Genomic DNA, 20,495 nt, shown 5'->3' with positions numbered 1-20,495 from the left:
AAGACATTATAACTGATTGCTTTATTGATAACGGTATGAATGAAAAGTACAATAGGTGCAGAATCCGGGCAAATTGAGTGCACACAAGTGAAGTATTTCAAGATACATCAATCCCCATCTCCCCACCCTCTTCCCCAACCCCTCCCCACAATATAAAACTTAAGCAGACAATAATACATACAATGAGACACAAAAAACCCTAAAAAAACAAAACAAGTATAATTCTTCCCTTCATTTAGTGCAGAGGCAGCAAGGTCCATCACCAAAATGACTGAGCCTTTGCAAATGAAATGGATGAAGTAAAACAGTGGGACCAGTTAGGGGAACTGTGCTCTTTCCCTCAAGTGTGCTGGCTTTGCACCAGGGGGTTAAAGAAAACAGGCCAGTTATGTGTTCCAGTAATGTTTCATTTTTAAGTGGATTTTCCCCATCACGCAAGAAGAAAATAACCAACAACATTTTTTTTATGTAAACTATAATTGCCCCTAGAATCAGTTATGTTGTTACAATGAAAGAGGTTCTTACAGGTAACTCCTAACAGACTGAGCTGGGTTCCTTTTCTCTAGAATGTCCGTGTTAAGTGTCTCAGTTACAACCCCAGCCTCATCATACTTTGATTCCTCCAGCAGAAAGCTAGAAAGACATCCTCACCTGTCCTACCACTCAAACATTGCATCCCTTAGTACAGAGTTTACAATCTCTTCAGCCAGCTTGAACAACTTTCAACTCAGTATTTCCAAGGCACATAGGTGATTTGAATGTTCCCTTTGGTGTAGTTGCATATCTTGTGAAGAGAACACATCTTTCTCTGATAGCAATATTATTATTATTATATTATTATTATTGCTTAAAAATAGTCAGTCCAACTTGTTTGAACAGTTAGTCTGTTTAATAGGGCTTGTTCCAATGCAAAAGCATAGGACCAAAGCCTTACCAGAGTGCCTGTAGCTGGAAGTTCAGCAAGCAAGCAAGATGCTGTCCAACATGCAGCTTTTTCTTCTGTTCAAGCCTCCTTGCTCAAATTTAGTCACTAGGAATAAATCTGACATGCCTTTGGGGAAAAGATATTGGCAAAGCATCCTTAAAAGCTCAGCATCTGACACTAAGGTACCTAAGTACACAAAGTGATGGAAATAAGCTATCTTGAAGTACAGTCTTCTAGAACTAGCTTCCAAGATGTGGAAGTGCCAAAACTGTATGCATACAGAGTCCTCCTGCTAACCTTGAAGATATTCCCCAATTGACAAGCTCTCAGTGGTAAGTTTTAAGAGCACCCTATTCACTAATACACTATAAATCCAAAGCCAGCATGCCATTGCTTTGCAATATAAGGGTAACTCTCTTAAGAATTATCCCCCCCTCCGAAGAAAAACAGAGCCCAGATTATACAGAAATTCCCTTTTCTCTTTCATTACTATTATCCCTTGAAACAAGAGCAGTTCTCCCTGTTCCATTCTTCTGATATATTAAATATAGGGGTGGGGGTGGGAGAATACAGTGGAAAAACATTTATACACCTGTGTGAACATTTTACGCATAAAAGCGGACTCGTTTTGTTTTTTAAAAAACTATTTGCAAACAAAACTTTTTTTAAGAATTTAAATTCTTTTGCTCCCTCCTTCCACTTACTTTTGAATTAAAGTAATTATCTTCTGTTTCATACTTAAGGGAAATACTGTTGATTTTTTTACAGGGCCGTGCCAAGGCCTCATGGCTCAAGACTGCAAGATTAAAAAAATTCAAAATTGATAACGTGTGTAAAAAAAAAACCCAAACCCTTCATTTAAAAAGGAAAAGAATACAATTCAAGTATAATCTTTAGGTTCTTTAAATGCGCATATATATATATATATAAATATATATAAAGCAAAGCCAGTACAGAATGAGTTAGATGTCCCTTTTTTTTCTAAGCAACTGTGTGTAGACAATAGGATTACTGGGCTCTCCCTTCATGAATCTAAGACTAAAACAGTTCTGATATTTTTATAAAACCACCAGTTTGCACATTGCTCAAATCAAGGAATGAGCTTTAACCAACTGCATTGCGACTTTTCTACAATGCATTCAGCTTGAGGTTCTTCTTTTTCACCTCAAGAATGCGGAGACAGAATGGTTTTGCCTCCCTTGCACCTTGCAGCCAAAAAGGCTACTGTTTCTACAAATGCAACTACCGGTACATACCTCCTCTTCCTCCTTCCTTGCAAGACCTTTTTGTTCCCCCTTTCTGTCCCCATGACAGGAAGTACATAGTGTGGTTCTAAGTGATTCTGTTTAATGCACAAGAGGTCTCTCCAAGAACTTACTCTTTGGAAAAGGAGAAAAAGCAACCAAGTAGGAAGGTTTGTTAATTGAACAACCTATCCTAAAGAAGGCAAATCTAGGCATGATGTTTATCTTCTTGGAAACCCTGAAAGGTATGAATAGTTACACCTTGACTAGATACAATGGTGGCTGAGGGAGACAGAACAGAAAATGACCAAACTGCCCAAGAGGAAAGTAGCTCTTATTCTGCAGAAGCTCTAAGGTAAACACTTATAGAGTGAGTAGGTCCATGATGGATTACTTCTCCAATACATGCAAAGGCCTTTGCAGAAGGCATGTTGTAAGAGGATTTGGATAACAGAGACTGAATAAAGTATTTTTAAAAATATATACTTTCACCTAAAAAAATGAATATAGATGTATCTGTGATTCTGCCTGTGTGTGCTATTGTATGTATACATGTGAGTGGCAATTAGCTCTTATGGTCATGACCAAGCTATAGTTCAGAAGAGAAAAAAAAAAGAACACACTTATCACACTTTCCTAAAACGAAAAGCTAAAAATTTTTCAAGTTCAGTATATTTCGAGATCTTGTCCTTCCCACCCTGCCCTCTTGTAATTTCTGGGTTTGTTTTTCCCCTTCCAACTTACAATAGCACCATTAACAACATTTAAACATTACAATCCCTCTTCAGTTACTAGACACACACAAAATGGTCCCGTTAAAAATAGTGCTTTTCTGCCAAAAAAAAAGTTATATATATAATATATATTTCATATAATTCAACTAAATCTGTGGCAAATGTGCAATGCTGACGCCTCCGCCATTAAAGTGAACTTACGTTCACCCAAACTCTTTCACTTCATCGGTGATTTTTCTAAAAGGTGCAAGTACATTTTGAACTGTGTAATTAAAAAAAAAGATAGTGGGCCTCATCATTTTGTTTCTAGCTTTAAAAAAATGTGCAACCCCCCCTCCTCAAATCTATCAATTGTGACTTATAAAACAATAAAATGGGGTAAAGGTTAGGCCAACCTATAAAACTTCAGATTTTGTTTCCCTTTTTTTATCTGTCAGTTGAAATAAGGAATTTGGCCTTCTTTTAATACCATGATCTTCTCTCACTCTGTCTTCATTGGTTAGTATATGGACTGAAAGGCATGTCTGTTATTACATAGTTCAAGTGCCTTAGCTGTCCCTGTTAAGTTCAAGCTGAAAATACTGGGTAGGAAAGTACAAAGCCAACCAATAGATTTAAAAAAACAAATATAAAGACAATGCCACAAAAATGTTGCTGCCACCACTGATGTCATAATCCCACTCATTTGGTGTTCCCGTGCCCCTTTTTCTGTTGTTCCTTGGTGGGAAAGGACATTTGCTCTCCCCCCCACCTCTGCCTTGGTCTGCAAGAGAGAAAAGGCTGGGGCCGGACCTTGAAAACACCTCCCATGAGACTGGGAAAAATAATAATAGTCACTTTTGCAAATAGTTCGCCACAGTTCACTTCTGGCTGCCTGACGTTTCTGAGGTGGTGTGCACAGGCAGAGGTGTCTGTGTTGGCAGGACAACCAATGGGCGATGGTTCTTGGACTCTTCAGATTCCTGCAGTCCTTCAGTTTGCCATCGATACCTGCGGGCACGGAGGACATTGGGAACCTCTCGCTGAAGGCGCTGCGAGCTCTTCTTCTGCCAAATGTCGTATTTTGAGTACTTGGCATGGGAAGGCTTTTGGAAGATATCCTGAGAGAAACAAGGAGAGAAGTGCAAAGGAGGATCAGTTGATTGCTTGCCCTGACAAACCGAAAGGATACAGACTGTCACTGGGCTGTGATGTCACATGGCTAAGCAGACAGAGCTGAAACAGCAGAGAATGCATTCCTCTGGTGCAAAATTGACACCTGTAATGACTTTCCTTCAGATCTCCCTTTCTTTATGCCACAGGTATCCAAGAGCATCCAATAAAATTGGATAGTTTATCCACATTTCATTGTGTCGCATTTTTGAGTCAAATTAATTGCATGCACTATAGTGGTTGAAAGTTGGGCACCATATAAGATTTATAGTTCTTGCTTAGTGACCACAATTGGAGCTGGCAACTCTGTTGCTAAATGATGCGATTGCTAAATGGAAAATCATGTGACTGTGACGGGCTTATTTCCCCTTCAGTTGCGACTTGTGATTTTACTTCTCCCTTCTCTATTACTTCTGCTTGTCACAAATCAGTTGCAAAGCACACATATGGTGATTTGTGTGACTGCAGGATGTTATCTGACTGCAGGATGTTATGGCAGTTGTACATGATGTGTACTGGTTGCAAAGCACCTGAATAGTGATCAAGTGACTATAGGACTCTGCAATGGTCATAAATATAAAGATTGATTGCAAAGCTTTTTTTTTTAGACTGTCATACCTTTGAACAGTTGCTAAATGGGACATTAAGTAAGTGAGGATTAGCTATATTGAAAATCTTACTCATCAGTTTTCCTTTTGGGTGTACTGTATTTAAGGTCTCCTTATGCAATCAGACTATCTGAAGAGCACCAGCTTGAGGTAGGCTGGCATATACTAAAGTGACCTCATTCTCCATGTAGGGGGTTTAGTTCAGCAAAAGCAGAATGGAGATTGGAAATAGGAGCTATCTTGGCAAAACAGGAAGAACCCTACATTTTGTCATAAAGACAGAAATAGCAGGGGAAAAGCTGAAAGTAAAAGGAGCATCTCCAGGAGGGGGTCTAAAGGTCAAGATGGTAACTATGACTGTGTTATCAAAGCCTGCATATATTCACCAGATGTGCAACGCATGTCAACAAAAGGAGGGAAGGTTTTTGTCACAGCCTCCAACTTGACTTTTCTGATTCTCCTCTGTGGACATCTCTGAAAGGTAAGAACTTCACCAAAACAGCCTACTGAGAACTGAGCCTGCTCAGTACCCATGTAAGACTATCGTGGATGGCAACGTGGAAGACAGTATGCCTGATTAGCTGGTACTTTGTTGTAGGTCCCATTTACAAGACTGCTTAACAAAGTCTCCCATACCTATCTGATAATATCCTGGCAATGCAATTCTGCTGGTGTGCTTATTTGCAATGTATTTACACTGTGTTGCATGATGCTTTCTTTTAAATAAGTGTGCATAGGATTGCTATTAACAACATGCCCAATTCACTTTGAGCATGATACTCGATATCCTTCAATATTCTGCCAAGCAAATAGGTACTTGGAACAGACTTTACAACAACTTCCATTTTGGGACAAGCAGTGGACGTGTGGTACTTTACCATTCATTGTCATTCCTCCCTAGCCACCCCCATCTCTGGACTCTCTTTTAAGAAATAGTTGCTTTGGGAGAAGATGTTATCTGTACATGGATAATATGATTTTGCTATACCTGCAAAAGCAGCAAATACTGAAGATAAGGGCTCTGTAGTCCCATGGGATATTGTTTTTCTTTCAAAAATGTATCTGATTACTCAGATAGGATCTTTACCAACCTTGTTTAGTGCTGGTAAAACCCCAAGAGATGAAGAGAGGTCCCGCTCTGATTTGACAGATTTTGCGCAGTAAGTTTCCAAAAGATTCAGGTCACAACTCCGGAAGCAGCACTCCTCCACAATGCCACGATTGAGTCTTCCTCTGTTTCTACCCACAGGCCTACCTGTTGACACAAAAGTTCAATTAAAAATAAGTGATGCCACACATTTAAGTATTGAAGATAGACGATGGAGAAATAGATCAATATGTTTTGTCTCTTTCTTTTAAAATCAGCAGCACCCCCATGGTCCATTTAGAGCTTTGTAAATTCCACATTTGATGGTAAGGTAGCAGGAGTGCAGAAATGAATCAGGCTGTTCTTGGTTTACCCAGTTTGCAACTCACCAAACCAAATGGTCCAAACATCCTTAAATTTAAGGACATTTTCAATTTCAATAGTCCCATTGCCCTATTATTTTCATCTATACCAGTCAACTAATGATGTAAATTATTTCCAACCCATAAATAAAGATGCCAGGTTGGGAAAGAATACAATTCACTTGGAGCTGGTATAGAATAAATTTTATTTCACTTGTTAGTACAAGCCTAGTTTAGAGTTTTAAAAACCCAGATAATTCCATTCTAATGGGAACTACTTCAGTTTCATGCTAATGTATCGCTCCTTTAAATGTGACAGTCCAGAAAGATCTTAACTCAGAACCATAGTTTGAAAATAGGGTTTTAATAAATTTAAGGTGAGCTAAGCTTGCTGAACTCAGTAATTTAAAAGCAAGTTTATTTGAATGCGAGTAATCAAAACAAGGCTTGGGATACATACTCCAGGAGAAAAATATATGAAATGCCAATCTGCTTTCTGTTAGTCACAGCTCTATCTTTTTATGATGAAAACAAACTCCTTTACTCATCTGTGATTTTTTCTTGCTAAGTTATTCCCCAAGTATAAGCTGTTTGTTAGCAATTGGACAGCTTTCACTATCCACTTCAATACAGCTGGCAATTTGATGTGTGATCTTTTTCTAAAAATAACAAAACAAAAAAATCCTATGTTCTAAATTATATGCTACTCTCCTGAAACAAAATGCTATTCTATTTAAAAACAGGAACAAATGTGTTTTTTCCAGAATGCTGATAAATGCCTTCATAGGCAAACTCTGAGATGTTGTTGCTAACAAAAGGTAAACTGACAAGGAAATTTTACATAGACCACCATTATGTAATATTTTTAGTAGTAGTATTATATATACATATATACATATATATATATATACATATATATATATATATATATATATATATATATATATATATATATATATATATATATATATATATATATATATATACATATGTTTAAGTATTTGTCAAGGCTTTTTGAATGGACCTTGCTAATTAACTCTTTCATTCCTGTTTTGGCCCGACTCAGGGCTTATCCACAGGACATAGTCAACTTATGACAGCTCATTATTTGTGCAAATTATTCAAATTGCTAATAAAGAATTTGGGAGGCTAAGATGATCATTTCGAACTCTTTATGTTCTCATCAGTTGATGAGAACATAAAGAGTTCGAAATGATCATCTTAGCCTCCCAAATTCTTTATTAGCAATTTGAATAATATATACATATATATATACATATATATATATACATATATATATACATACATATATATATACATATATATACATACATATATACATACATATATATATATACATATACATATACATATATATATATATATATATATATATATACATATATACATATATACATATATACATATATACATATATACATATATACATATATACATATATACATATATACATATATATATATATATATATATATATATATATATATATATATATATATATATATATATATATATATATATATATATATATATATATTAGATAAAGAACTGGCTGGCAATCTTCAGATCAGTCCATTAATATCATCTCTATAATTGAAAATAGTAACTGAAACAAAGAAGAGAGTGATCATCATAACACCTTTAACACCTTAACCAGGATCTTCTGGTTCTCTCCTGATACGCACTATACTATTGATTAAATGTATTGCTGCCTTTGGGATTTGCACAAACATTGTTTTTTGCTAGTTCCTGTTGCACAATGACAACTTTTTTTTCCTTTTGAAGAGATGTCCTCACAAGTAGCCCCCTAACTAGATACTGCTGAGATCAGAGCTGATAATAAGTCTCATCAATGTCTAATACATAAACACTGTTATCCTCTGAGCACCATCTCAGGTGAAGGGCCAAGGATCATGTTCATCAACAAAGATAGCCACAACAAAAGACAAGACACATGGCTACTGTGACTTGACAATGATAAGAGTTCCTCTCCTCAATTTAGTTTCTTCCTTTTTCTTTCTTAGTTCCCCTTCCCAATTTAGCTTTTTCTTTCTTTCTCTCTTTTCCTAAACAGAAATTGCAAGGAGGCTAAATATTGCTGACTAAGTCTGGGGTCAAAGTTCAGATGCACTTGTGCATCCTCCCAGAGCGTATATATGAGGGATGTACAGGGCCTCGTGTGTGCCATACTTCTGAATAACACAAAAATATTCCACAGCTTGTGCCTCCTTCATACACACTCTCCTGAGTACCACTTCCATCGGATCAATCAAGCACCAAATCAAGCGTAAGAATACTTTGGGTGTAAACAATCCTCTCTTCTCCTGACAAAGGAATGTGGGCACCAACAAGAGGGCCTTTGTCGAGTGGCTGGGCAGCAGCATCCATTGTTCCAAACCCCTCCCCCAAATAGCTTCCCTTCCACCACCACCCACCCCCTTATTTTTCCTAGTATTATTCTGAGGGATGCAGAGAAAAGAGAGAGAGAAAGGAGAGAATGTGCTTTGTCAGCGTAAGTGGCTGGAAAGAGCTAAGTTCTTATCAGCTGTTAGAAAGGAAGAAACAGGAGCCCTTGTTTACAGAAGTCAGATGCCTGGACTCTCGCTCAGCTCTCCCCCACCCTCATCTCCTCCTGATTCACACAGAGATTCAAGCTTCATTTACCTATGTCAGACTGGCTTTTTTCTCTGATTCAAAAATCCCCAAGAGCTGGAATCAGACCTCTCAAATATTGGCTACTATGCCTACCTTTAAACACTCCATCTTTAGTCCTTCACTGATACTAGTATAAGAACACTAATCACTATTATTGGATCTCCCTTAATGCCACCTTCCGCTTCTTCCTCTTCCTCTTCTGCCAGAAATGCTTAGAAAACACATTTATTGGGCATGCTGCTGATTAACTACTTCCTAAGCGGGGGTATTTTTAGCTCAACATCCCTTCTCCAGAACTACTGCCAGCCTTCCCCCACCCGCATTTGAGAATCTAAAGAGAGAACTAAAGCTTACGGGTCTGACTTCAATAGGGTGATGATGAATTGCCCCAGCTGGGGTCTTGACCTTTGGTGAGTTTGGACAGAGCTGCAGATTAAAGAGACTAAGAAGCAACTTCCCTTTAAAAGTGTTCTCAGAAGACGATTCAGACCACCTACAATATGGGAAGCAGGGAGCAGGACAACTCATGATGCCAGACGTAATATGACAGGACAAGGAACTGGATGATTTGCAGAATAATCGTCCCCAATTTGATCCTGTCCAGATTTAGGGGATTATATTTCCCAGGATCCCAGCCAACGTGAGCCAAGTTCACTTTGGCTCAGAATTCTGGATGATATAATCTCAGCATGCCTGGAAGGAATATCTGCTTGAAGAAGGGTGATTTAATAGAGGTGTAAATAAATTCTAATGATCAAAAAGTTTATAATTCTGCCCTGCTGATCAAATAAGCATGTATTTCCTTGATGAAAAATTAAAACACAGGGATAGTTTTAAAAAAGGATATCAGGGATATGTACATGCCAGAATATTAGATTCACATTCTGTGAGATAGGTGGCCATATAAAATGAAAGAAAGAAAGAAAGAAAGAAAGAAAGAAAGAAAGAAAGAAAGAAAGGAAGGAAGGAAGGAAGGAAGGAAGGAAGGAAGGAAGGAAGGAAGGAAGGAAGGAAGGAAGGAAGGAAGAAAGAAAGAAAGAAAGAAAGAAAGAAAGAAAGAAAGAAAGAAAGAAAGAAAGAAGAAAGAAAGAAAGGCAAGGTGACTGGCATTTAAAAAAATAATTCAGCAATTTGTGCTAACAATTAAATTACAAAGTCCCCATATGCTGCAACCATTGTCTATGGATTGAACCCATACACCAATCCACCAGGATTCTGACTAGTAATATAGTGGATCAAATTGAAAAGATTTTTAGAGATTTACACAACCCAAGTAATGAATTCTGTTTTCAAAGATTTAAAATTTTGCAAGAATTTTTCTAAGAAAGACTAATACTGTCATATATTTTCCTTCTCTACACTTTGGGGCACAGTGGTCAGAATTTTATGTGAAAATCTAAATCTTCCGAAAGCAAAGCTTCCAAATCCTGGCTAATTGCCATTCCCCAAAGCACTATTTTAGATATAGATGAAATTAGATTAGGCCTAATAATTAAGGAAGATTTTATGTACTGCTTCTCCTGATAACACCACTATGGGTGGTTTCTTACTTATGAAAGGGTATTACTTAATTAAGGTGTTGTCAACAGTAGTTTTCACATGGTGTGAGTGGGACTTTCAGTGCAATCTTATTCATGACTACCCTGCAGCATGTCTGAATGAAGTTAAGGGTGTTGGTTGGCCAGTAAGTAGATAAAGGATTGCAGTGTGTGTACTTAATTCTGGCTGTAAGCAATTCAAATTCTACAAGAGGAATATAGAACTATTTTCATTTTGTGATTGTTTGATCATGCAGATGTAGAATACAAGATTTTGAACCAAGCAATCTGATATTATTCAGGTACAGAAGAAGTCTTAGACCACATTTAGCTTTTCTTATCACTGGCCATTCTGGCTGGGATTCATAGGAACTGGAGCTTAATCACATCTGCCAGGTTACATGGATTTTCAGCTCAGCTCAGCCCCAGCCACCCACCAGCAATACACAAAAGGTAGCATATATAGCGTATATAGCTAAGGTGAGGCCTCCGGAGATGCTGCTTCATATATAACTTTCCAAAACACCGTGTATTGCTATACATGGATATATAGTGGCACTTTTCCAAGCTGAACTCATTTCACTTTGCCCCACCCCACCCCCTATACTTACTGAAATAAAAGCCTCTGTCCCCACAGACAAACTGCAGTGTATCCACCAGCTCTCCACCACAAAGAGTTTCAGCAGGACTGTATGCAGAGACGGAATCAATCGTATATGCCAGGAAGGTGAGCATGAGCAGCAATATCCGCCGGGAGATGCACATCTTCTGTAGGTGAAAGAGAAAAATCCATCATGTTAAAAGCTGCTCCTTTAAGTGACCTCTAAACTAACAGGGTTTGTCACACCAGTCATAGCAAGCCAGACATGGATCAAGTACACAAAACACAGTGCTTGGACAAGAGGCTTAAAAATTATAGAAATCTGTAAGCATAAAGAATTTTTTTTCTTCCAAATGTATGTTCTGAATATGACACACACTAAAAAAAGCAGGTAGAACACGGTTTCTCCCTGCAGCTTCTCTCTGCTTTTGCTTCAATTAATAGAAATCAAAATACTAAGCCGGTTTCATTATTTTCTGTTTTAGAGGTTCAAATCCAGATGTAGGTCAGCAAAGATGGAAACAGCTTCCTGCATTTCTATGGAAGATGAGGTGATGATGAAAGCAAAGTTATAAACCTCTCATTTCTCTCTGAGCCCAAAGTCATCAGTTGGAGTCTGTGTGAAAAGAAGTTTCTCTACCCCTGATGACAAATGTCAGCAATTCTGTTGTGATTAATTTTTAGTTTCAAAACCTAACTACAATCATTCAAAGCACTATATTTTGTTAAAACCTATAAATTAAACGGGCAGATATAATTCTAGAAAAGACCTGCCACATGTGAAAGAATAAGGAAGATTTACTCTGCATTTTACAAGAATGTTGCATCACTATACAAAATGAAAATTGGCAAATCTGCTAATTGCCGAACTGCTATGGCTCTGTATCTAGACAGTTTTTCTGGACAGCTTTAAATCAGATCAGCATTACTATTTTAAAAGAAAACATACCAGCTCTCTAACTACTACATCAGAACCACATCAAGCAGATGGGATGACCTTTCATTGAGTTGGAAAAAATCCCACAGTGATCTAGTTCAATCTATTCCTGGCTTAGTCTCAAGCTTTCTAACGTGACCCTTGGCAGAGTTTAAGGCCAGCTTTCTATCCATTAATCCATTCTATCTATCATGGAATATGAGCTTTCCAGTAACGTATGGTATGTTAAGTCTTTGGTGCTGTGTGTGTGTCTATGTGTGTGTTAATATTGATTCGTATAGATTCAATTTATTTTCTTTCATTGGCTTAGAACCAAATAATCTACCTATGTCGCTTTTCTAAGAAGCTTACTGCATTGCTAAATAGAGGATGTTCGGGAGAAAGAAAGAAAGAAAGAAAGAAAGAAAGAAAGAAAGAAAGAAAGAAAGAAAGAAAGAAAGAAAGAAAGAAAGAAAGAAAGAAAGAAAGAAAGAAAGAAAGAGAGAGAGAAAGAAAGAAAGAAAGAAGAGAGAGAGAGAGAGAAGAAAGAAAGAAAGAAAGAAAGAAAGAAAGAAAGAAAGAAAGAAAGAAAGAAAGAAAGAAAGAAAGAAAGAAAGAAAGAAAGACAAACTCTCCCCATAGAGCAATATTCAATGGTACAATAAATACATCCATCTCTTAATGGATGTAGTATTCAAACACTAATATTCAAACACATCTCAGCATCCATCTCCTCTTGCTTTTTCAAGGGCTAACGGTGACATGACAGCAGCCCAATCCTGTATGTGCAGGTAAAGGCTAATGCTATCAGAGGAAATGCTAATTAGATACACAACTTCCAAGTATTGTCTTGTGTTTTCTGATTCATCCAGCAAACAGGTTCCATGTCTACCAGATATGTCCAAATAATCCAGTAAACTAGTAGTAATCAGTGATGCTCCTTAGCAATTAACAAATGCTGTGAAAATGTGACCAACATGACTGATCAGCTGCCTAAGATCATTTAATAAGATCATTTGCATATGATCACATAGGCATGTAAGTATTTAGACTGCTAAATAATGCAACATGTGCTGGTTAAAATTTATGGTCAATCAGGAAGCCCATCCCCTATTAACTTTTGCCTCCTGGCAAGACTCAAAAGTTAGTTTAACCATTTTGTCATCGACCCTGTCCCTGCTGATTTCTCATAAAAGATTGCTTAATTTTTATATATTTGGCAAAATCTATGTGTGTATGTCTACACACACACAAACTTCATTTTTCCAGGAGGACTCAAATCTGGGAAATCTATCTCTGTGTCAAAAGTTGATAGTTACTAGCCACCTCCCCTTGTGAGATCTATTACTCCATCTCTCTTCTCACCTGCCTATAGGGTTTATTCAAACAAGAGGTGATGTGGCACATATTTGTCTGCCAAAAATATACAATGCCCCATTATAGCAGAATGTTGGCACTGCTCTTGAAAGATAATCCCATAGACCTTTTTCTAACTTGTGAAATGAAAGTGATCAATGAGGAAAGAGGTGGCTTCAAATGAAAGCTCTTCAGTGCCATTACCCCAGTCCTCACAACCAATTCTATTTTTCTTGAGCTCCTTTTTTTCTTTGAAGATGAAGCCTACGTATTTTTACAAAGATAGCCAGAAAGTGCAGCCACAGCTAATCCCAACCCACTCTTATGCTGTAATTGCCCACCCAAACTTTGGATCAGAAGTTATATAGTTTTAGGACACTATTGTCAGCAATGGGAATTAGACATTCTTCCAGTTCTATGTTAGAATCTGTTCTCATTTTTTTTCTTTTTAAAAATGTTGACCTGTAGTTAGCACATATAAATCTTTTTTTCTGCTAGTTGATAAAATCAATTATTAAAATTTACTTATTTATAACAGTTTTGATATATGGCTACTCTTTACAGACACTGTGTAATACAAAGCTGCCTCCCCTTAAATGAAATAATAAGGTACAAACTATTTCAATTTACATCTACAAGTAAATTGATATAACAGTTCTGAAGCATAGTGGATATCCAGCCCCCAATGGATGCCTCTGGAACCCAATGCACACTGTACTTTTTATTCTGTGAGCTCTCCTCCCACTTAAAAATGCTACTCCTTACCTTGAGTCTGCCCCCCCCCAAATTATCATCAGAGGTCAATGTAATATGGTAGGAAACAAGGCCAAAAGGAGAGCTTTTTAATGGCTTAGTGCTGAATTCCTTTTTTCCCTCCCCCAGATGAATGTTCTGCAAACAACCAACCAACCTGGCATCTTTACTCCACTGAAGACAAGACAATGCAGTCGTAGAGATAAGAGAGGCTTAGTAGGAAGTTTAGCAGTCAATGCTGCAATGGAGCCTGTTTGTAGTCAGCTCATAATATACCACAGAAGTGAGACAGTTTTCTTAATGTGATGGCCTTCAAATATTTTGCTAAGAAAGTTGTTATTACATGGTCCCATCAGGATACTGATTTAGAAAATCAAATCCAAGTCCATATTTTACTTCCAGCATGTGCTGTTCTGGCACTTTGGAAAACTAAGGAGTTACTGCAAGATGTAACTAAACCTAGACAGGTTATCTTCCATGTACATGCAAGATCAGCATGACAGATAGGGCTGCTTTTTAGGAAATCGAACAGATGCCTTAACCTTAACCTTCAGAAAACAAGTGCATAACCTTTGGGAATTTCTCTCATTCTGAAGCAAGTCAATGGGTTGGAATATCAATTGGTCTATTCTTGGTCTACACATGATCTCTTCATATTAATGTGTTTAGGCCATTCAGTTAATAGAAAATGAGCAGGGGGGGATCTAGCTGCCTCATGAGAATGTAGATATGTAACATACATTTTAAATTGTTGGGGTTTAAACAGTTACATTTTAACACCACCAAAGGTTGATATACACAGACATGCACATCTTCAGGCACCTCCAGAGGAACCAGAATTAACAGTTTTCCCAGTGATATTAAATTCTTGTACATTTGAAAAACAAGCACAGATATAAGTGGTTCCAGGTCATAACTCATAAAAATGTGCAAATTGGGACAATTCCCATGCACAGAGAAAAATTAAAAGCAGGGGTTAAATCAGCAGGTAGATGCTTTCTCCATGTGTATTTGTCCAGCTAATTTCTGATGGTAATCTCCTGAAGAGAGTTTCCCAACCCTACTGGGAGAAAAATGGAAGGGAAGAATGAGTTTTATGTGACAGACCGTGGATGAAATATTCTGAATCACTGTTTACCTCCTCTACCCTGAAAGTTATGTGTCCTTCCGCTCAGCTTTTTATAGAACTATTGGCTAAGAATTCACAGCACACTATCGTCTGCACATACACATGGAATAGGCAGCAACATGTTTTAGTGTGGTGTTCTCCTGTTCCAACTTTCCAATTATGTTGTTTCATTCCCCTCCCCTGCAGTCTTCTCTTCTCACCTCCCCACAAGCTCAGAAATTCAATCATCAGCCAGTATTCTGTCCACAATATTCTGAAAGCCAACTTGGTCTAGTGGGGTTAAGGTACCAGGCTAAAAACCAGAAGTCTGGGGGGTCTAGTCCCACTTTAGGCACAAAGCCAATTGGGTGACTTTGGGCCAGTGCCTCCCTTACTCTAGGAAGGAGGCAGTGGTCAACCACTTCTGAAAACATTGTCCCAAAAACTGTAGGGACTTGTCTGGGCAGTCTTTCCAAGCTCATTGAAACTTCATGAGGTTAAAATTTGCAGTATAAGCACACTCTCAAAAAGCAGAAGACCAATCAGGAGAAGCTGATTTATGATTGCTGCTGTAGTGTCTATTGTGAAACAGGCCTGAATCTTCTAAAAGGGAAAACTTTTTTTCCTCATGCAAATACATGTAGATGTAAACCAATCAAACGGAGCAATTTCTAACTCATATATTAATGAGCTCACATTTCTCCAATTAAGGAGCAGCTATGCTAAATGTTTGGTGGATTTATTTCAGCTGAGCTAGGTAAGCGCTCTCTAAGCCTACCACAAAGAGATTTAAGTAGGTCCTGCCCCAAAATTGTAGGACAGTGTTCACCTAGCAGGTGTCATGCTAGCAGTGAATTCTGGTATGTGCTGCCCAAACACATCAAGGAGTTCCAGATTGAGGAAAACTGATGTAGGAACTGATCTATTTAGTTTATCTTTCAGGTGGGTGGGGGGCTGCAACCATGAATTTAGGTGAGTTCTTCAAGACTATTCAAAATCCCAACCATAAATAAATGTGTTCATAAGTGGAGTGCATAAATGAAAAGGCAGTACGCAAAAGGACTTTTCCTAGCTCTCTTACCTTGCACACACACATACACAAGCAAGCCAGACCACCCTGTAGAAAGACTGCAAAAAGATCCATTTTTGCTCTTTAGTGCCATTGCTTTGCTTTCACACTCAATTTCTAAGTTTTCCAGACAGCCAAGACACTTAAATGAAAGGACATTCTTTCTCTTGCCCTTTGTCCTGGTAACAAATACAGTCTACGTTCACTCAATTCCCTTAACAACTCCAAAAGGACATTGGTATCAGTTAAGCCTTTACAGTGGGGAAAAGCAAGGATAGAAGGAAGGGCACAAGGGAGAGTTGGTCCTGTTTACTCATTCCATCAGAGTATAAGAAACTGCGTGAACTTTGAGGATCTCCTCCAGGAGGTCTTTTAAAGAAAGAAGTAAGACTGTATTCAGGTTGTTGTGTTTTTTAAAAAAAGATAATAAAACAAATTCGCTTCACTTTTGAAAAAAAAAACATCTGGCAAAAGAGGAAAAAAGGAAATCTAAATGTCTTCAGCCAGCTGAACCGATCAGTTTTAATCTCCCAAATTCACAGCTTGTTCTCTTGTCTTCTGCATTTGTTTCCAAGCCCTGAAGTAACTCAAAAGCTACGGGACAACAATATTACATCACTCAGTTACAGGGAGAATTAAGGTGACTGAAGTGGGCACAGACTTCATCCAAAACCACATTTGTGTTTGTTGCATTTCCTGCTAATATGGAGCATATTCTTCCAGCTTCGTTTAACAAAACAGTCCCTTGGCTATCTCTGCTTGTTTAAAAGCATCTTATTTCAGGACCTCCTCCTTTCCTGTACACAGCTAATGAAGTAGGCACTTGCTTTGAAATGACCTTGCTGGGATAAATGAGCTAGTCTAAGCTGCCATTATGAATTTTAACAGGAGAGTAGCGTGCAGCGGGCAATGCCCTTGCTGCAGCGAACCCCCTCCCAAATGGGCTCAGAAAGAAGAAAAAGAAAAAACCTTTTAAACCATCCAGGACCCGTGTGCATTTAGCTGCATAATACAAGAATACCAAAGGTTTTCACTGATTTCCCTGGGTTGCTGCTGATCAAGATCACTCCAGGAGGAGAGAAAGACAACTCTTATATTGAATGACCTTGTCTACAGAGACTGCACAGGTAAACAGTTTTCCTCTTGAAAGGCAAATTAGCGGGAAAGCACCGCTTGATTGCCAGAAGCAAAGGCTTTAGCTGCACAGTTTTCCATAAAGGCTCCAACAACAACAAGGGGAGTCCCTTTTCACTGCTTCCCCTTTGCATGGCAACCCGCTCAGCTCTTTCTCTGCGCTGCAACTTTTTGTGCCAGAGCAGAAGGGGGGGGGAGAGAGAAACACATCCTCAAGTAAGCAACTATCCCTGTTTTCCACAGAAGCTAGTAGTTTGCAAAGCACGGTATTATAAACAGTAACATGCTATATAGCTCAGAAGCATCAGCTGGGAGGCTTAAAGTGTCATTCTCAGGTCCCAAGCATCTTTACATGCTACCCTGTTAAACCTTGTGTTTAACTGTCTTGTCTTTTTGTTTGTTTGTTTGTTTTAAATTGAGCCTTAGAAACTGTGTTGATCTATGACTGGCTGGTTCAGACACAGTGAAAGCTGTAGAAAACCACAGCTTCCCTCTGCGCTCCAATCCCTCTGGCTCTGCCCAGTGCTAAAACTTTTTTAAGCTTCTCCAAACAATTCCTCTTCTAGAGAAAAGAACACCGGAAAACCGGAGAACTATAATAGTAATAACAGTTATCCTAATAAGGCCACACGAAGTAGGAGACCCTCTGCCAGACCTTTCTTCTCAGTCAGTTCTTGGCTTATTGTCCTGCTTTGATCCGTTTTCACTCCTCATTGATCTAACACGCGATAGCGTTTCTAAACCTAAGAGCCAGCAGGGCTGAAGAACGACGTTGTTCTTGCAACAACGCAGCAATCTTCAGAAGCTTTCTCCTCTAAGCAGCTTCAGGAAAGCAGAGAAAAGTGATGCAAAATATATAAAGGTAACATTCAGAACATGACCTTGCTTGTCCTTAAACGGGCAGGCAAACCAAGCAAGTCTCCAAATCGCGCACCGGACATTTACCGAATTCACCTACAGTCCTTTCGCCGTTCAGCCCCTAGCGGTAAGAACAAAGCACACCTTTTGGATTTCCTGCTCCAGACTTCCCACCGCGGCACATGTCACAAGAGCTACCGGCTATTTAGGATATGCCGTACTTTCGGCAGTCAAAAGTAACCCTGGGCTAGCCAGAATGTCGTTTATTAGCTTCGCTTTAAAGGCATCTCAAGGCGGGAAAAGGCGCCCACAACTTCTGCCCACCGCTTCCTCTTCTAAACATTCAGGGACCGAAAGTCGTCTTCAATATCCCTTTACGGATCAGACCGTCTACAATGCATCTCATTCATCGGGGCTTTTTATTATCATCGATTGTTTTCCCCTACACACACACACACACACCCCACACACCCATTTCTTCTTTCTGGGTAGGAACTTTCAACCTCTTGGCTAGAAAGGAGTTTTGCTACATAAGCCGGGAGCGTGTCCATCTCTCCCTCCGCCCGCTCGCCTAACCTGTACTGTAAAAAGCAGAAAAGCGCCACAATCATCGCAAAACTTAGGAAAAAAAACCAAAAAAAAAAACCACCCCAGAGCATTCTGACCAAACCCTCGGGGTCCCTCTAGTGTCAACTTGTCTGCATCGCAGAACGAAGAACTCAAAAAAAAAAGTTTTTTCTCTCCCCCCCCACCTCGCCCACTCTGCCCCACAAAGGGGCAAGAAAATAACTATCGTAATAATAATAATAATAATAATAATAATAATAATAATAATAATAATAATAATAATAATAATAATAATAATAATAATAATAATAATAATAATAATAATAATAATAATAATAATAAAAACAACAATAATAAAAATCAAAGCGAGGAGCTGGTTGAAGAAGCCGGCGCTCCGTTTGCCGACCGCTTCTGCAGCGATCCTGTTCGGCAAAGAATTTCGCACAGACTTTACCGGGAGAAGTGGGGGGGGGGGACAGAGGAGGGAGTGACAAAAGGTGTGCAAAAAAAAAAGCAAAACAAAACAACCCCGGCTTGTTGGTTTCCCCCCCCTCCCGGAGACAGAGTGCTGAAAGTAGGGGAGCCCTTTCGGGGGGGGGGAAACGGGGGGGAGGGAAGAGAGAAGGAAAGAAAAAAGTCTCTTAGGAGGCAAGTGAAGGATTTTTGTCGCTGGTGTTTTTTTTAGTTTTTTTTTTTTAAAGCAGAGCTCAAAAGGAGAGCCAGACTTTTTTTTTTCCTCTTTCGCTCTTCTCTCTCCGGCCCGAACGGAGTTAACAGCTTTGTTGCGTTTTTACAGGCGGCGTCCTGCCTTGAACTCACGCACGCAAAGCCGAAAGGGAGCCAGTCCCGCAGCGCGACCTAAGCGCCCGGACCCCCCGCTCTGGGAGAGCCGTTCTGATGCTGCCGCCAGCGCCGCCGCCAAAAGCCGCTTGAACGCACCACCCAGCTCCCTCACTTCGCCTCCTCTCCGAAAGCGAGAGAGAGAGAGAGAGAGAGAGAGAGAGAGAGAGAGAGAGAGAGAGAGAGAGAGAGAGAGACCCCCAAGAGGGCTTGTTTTTCTCCCTTACCTTTGAACTGCCAAGGCTGTTTTCAACTTCTGGCGTTGAGTTTTGGAGCAAGCCTGGGTTGCTGCTGCAGCGTTCATCCTCTGCTCTTGACATGGTGGTGACTCTGGCTTGGCTGATTTTTCTGGTTCTATTTGGTGTTAGTGAGTCTCCCTTATCTTTTTTCTTTTCTTTTCTGAGTGTGTGCGTGCGTGCGTGCGTAGGTAGCCGGATAGTTTACTTTGCTGTCTCTTGCTTGAATCTCGTTTCCAGAGGCAGGGCTGGCTGGTGGGTTCAGCTCTGCTAGTAGCGGCTATACTTTCAATGAACTGCTCCACTGAGAAGACAGACCGATGCGCTCACTGCCCCTTCTTTTATACGCCCATCCAATGGGCATGCTCAAACTTACAGGCTTCAAGGTAAGTCAGCCAATAAAATTGCAGAGGTTATCTAACCCTCTCTGTCTCTCTTCCTCCCCCCCCCTTTAACCTCCTCCCATTTTACCCTCTCTTGAGATTTCTCATTTGAATCAAAAAACGAAAAAATCAATAGCATGCTTTTGGGCTATTGCCTCATCTCAAAATTACCTCTCCCCCCCCCCCATATATGCACAAAGAAAGGAAGGGAAAATGAGGAAGATGGATCCCCCCCCCGGTTTATATATCTATATATCTATATCTATCTACACACACACACACACACTTTAATATACATTCTTCATTAAAATAAATCCCACCACTTTATTTATTGGGATTAGAAAATAC

General features: G+C 39.2%; 1 protein-coding gene across 1 annotated transcript; it reads right to left on the bottom strand.

Moving 5' to 3' along the window:
• Window positions 1–150: 150 nt before the first annotated feature.
• On the bottom strand, window positions 151–20,072 carry IGF2 (insulin like growth factor 2). Its single transcript, XM_081313841.1, has 4 exons — window positions 19,756–20,072; window positions 10,938–11,094; window positions 5,755–5,918; window positions 151–4,003 (listed from the first exon to the last, which is right to left on the bottom strand). The coding sequence occupies exons 1-4, from the start codon at window positions 19,846–19,848 to the stop codon at window positions 3,764–3,766; spliced, it is 654 nt and encodes a 217-aa protein (XP_081169967.1). The 5' UTR covers window positions 19,849–20,072; the 3' UTR covers window positions 151–3,763.
• Window positions 20,073–20,495: the final 423 nt, after the last annotated feature.

The sequence above is a fragment of the Vipera berus genome (assembly GCF_964194415.1).
Source record: "Vipera berus genome assembly, chromosome: 1".
NCBI lineage: Eukaryota > Metazoa > Chordata > Lepidosauria > Squamata > Viperidae > Vipera > Vipera berus.
This window is presented reverse-complemented; position numbering and strand designations above follow the sequence as displayed.

Bases quoted from the DNA above. Each gene is read 5' to 3' on its own strand.
- IGF2 (XM_081313841.1), bottom strand. From the start codon at position 19,848: ATGTCAAGAGCAGAGGATGAACGCTGCAGCAGCAACCCAGGCTTGCTC. The intron at 11,095-19,755 runs GTAAGGGAGAAA...TTTCACCTACAG, and splicing joins ACAGCCTTGGCAGTTCAAAG to AAGATGTGCATCTCCCGGCG. The intron at 5,919-10,937 runs GTAAGTATAGGG...TTGTGTCAACAG, and splicing joins GGACAGAGGCTTTTATTTCA to GTAGGCCTGTGGGTAGAAAC.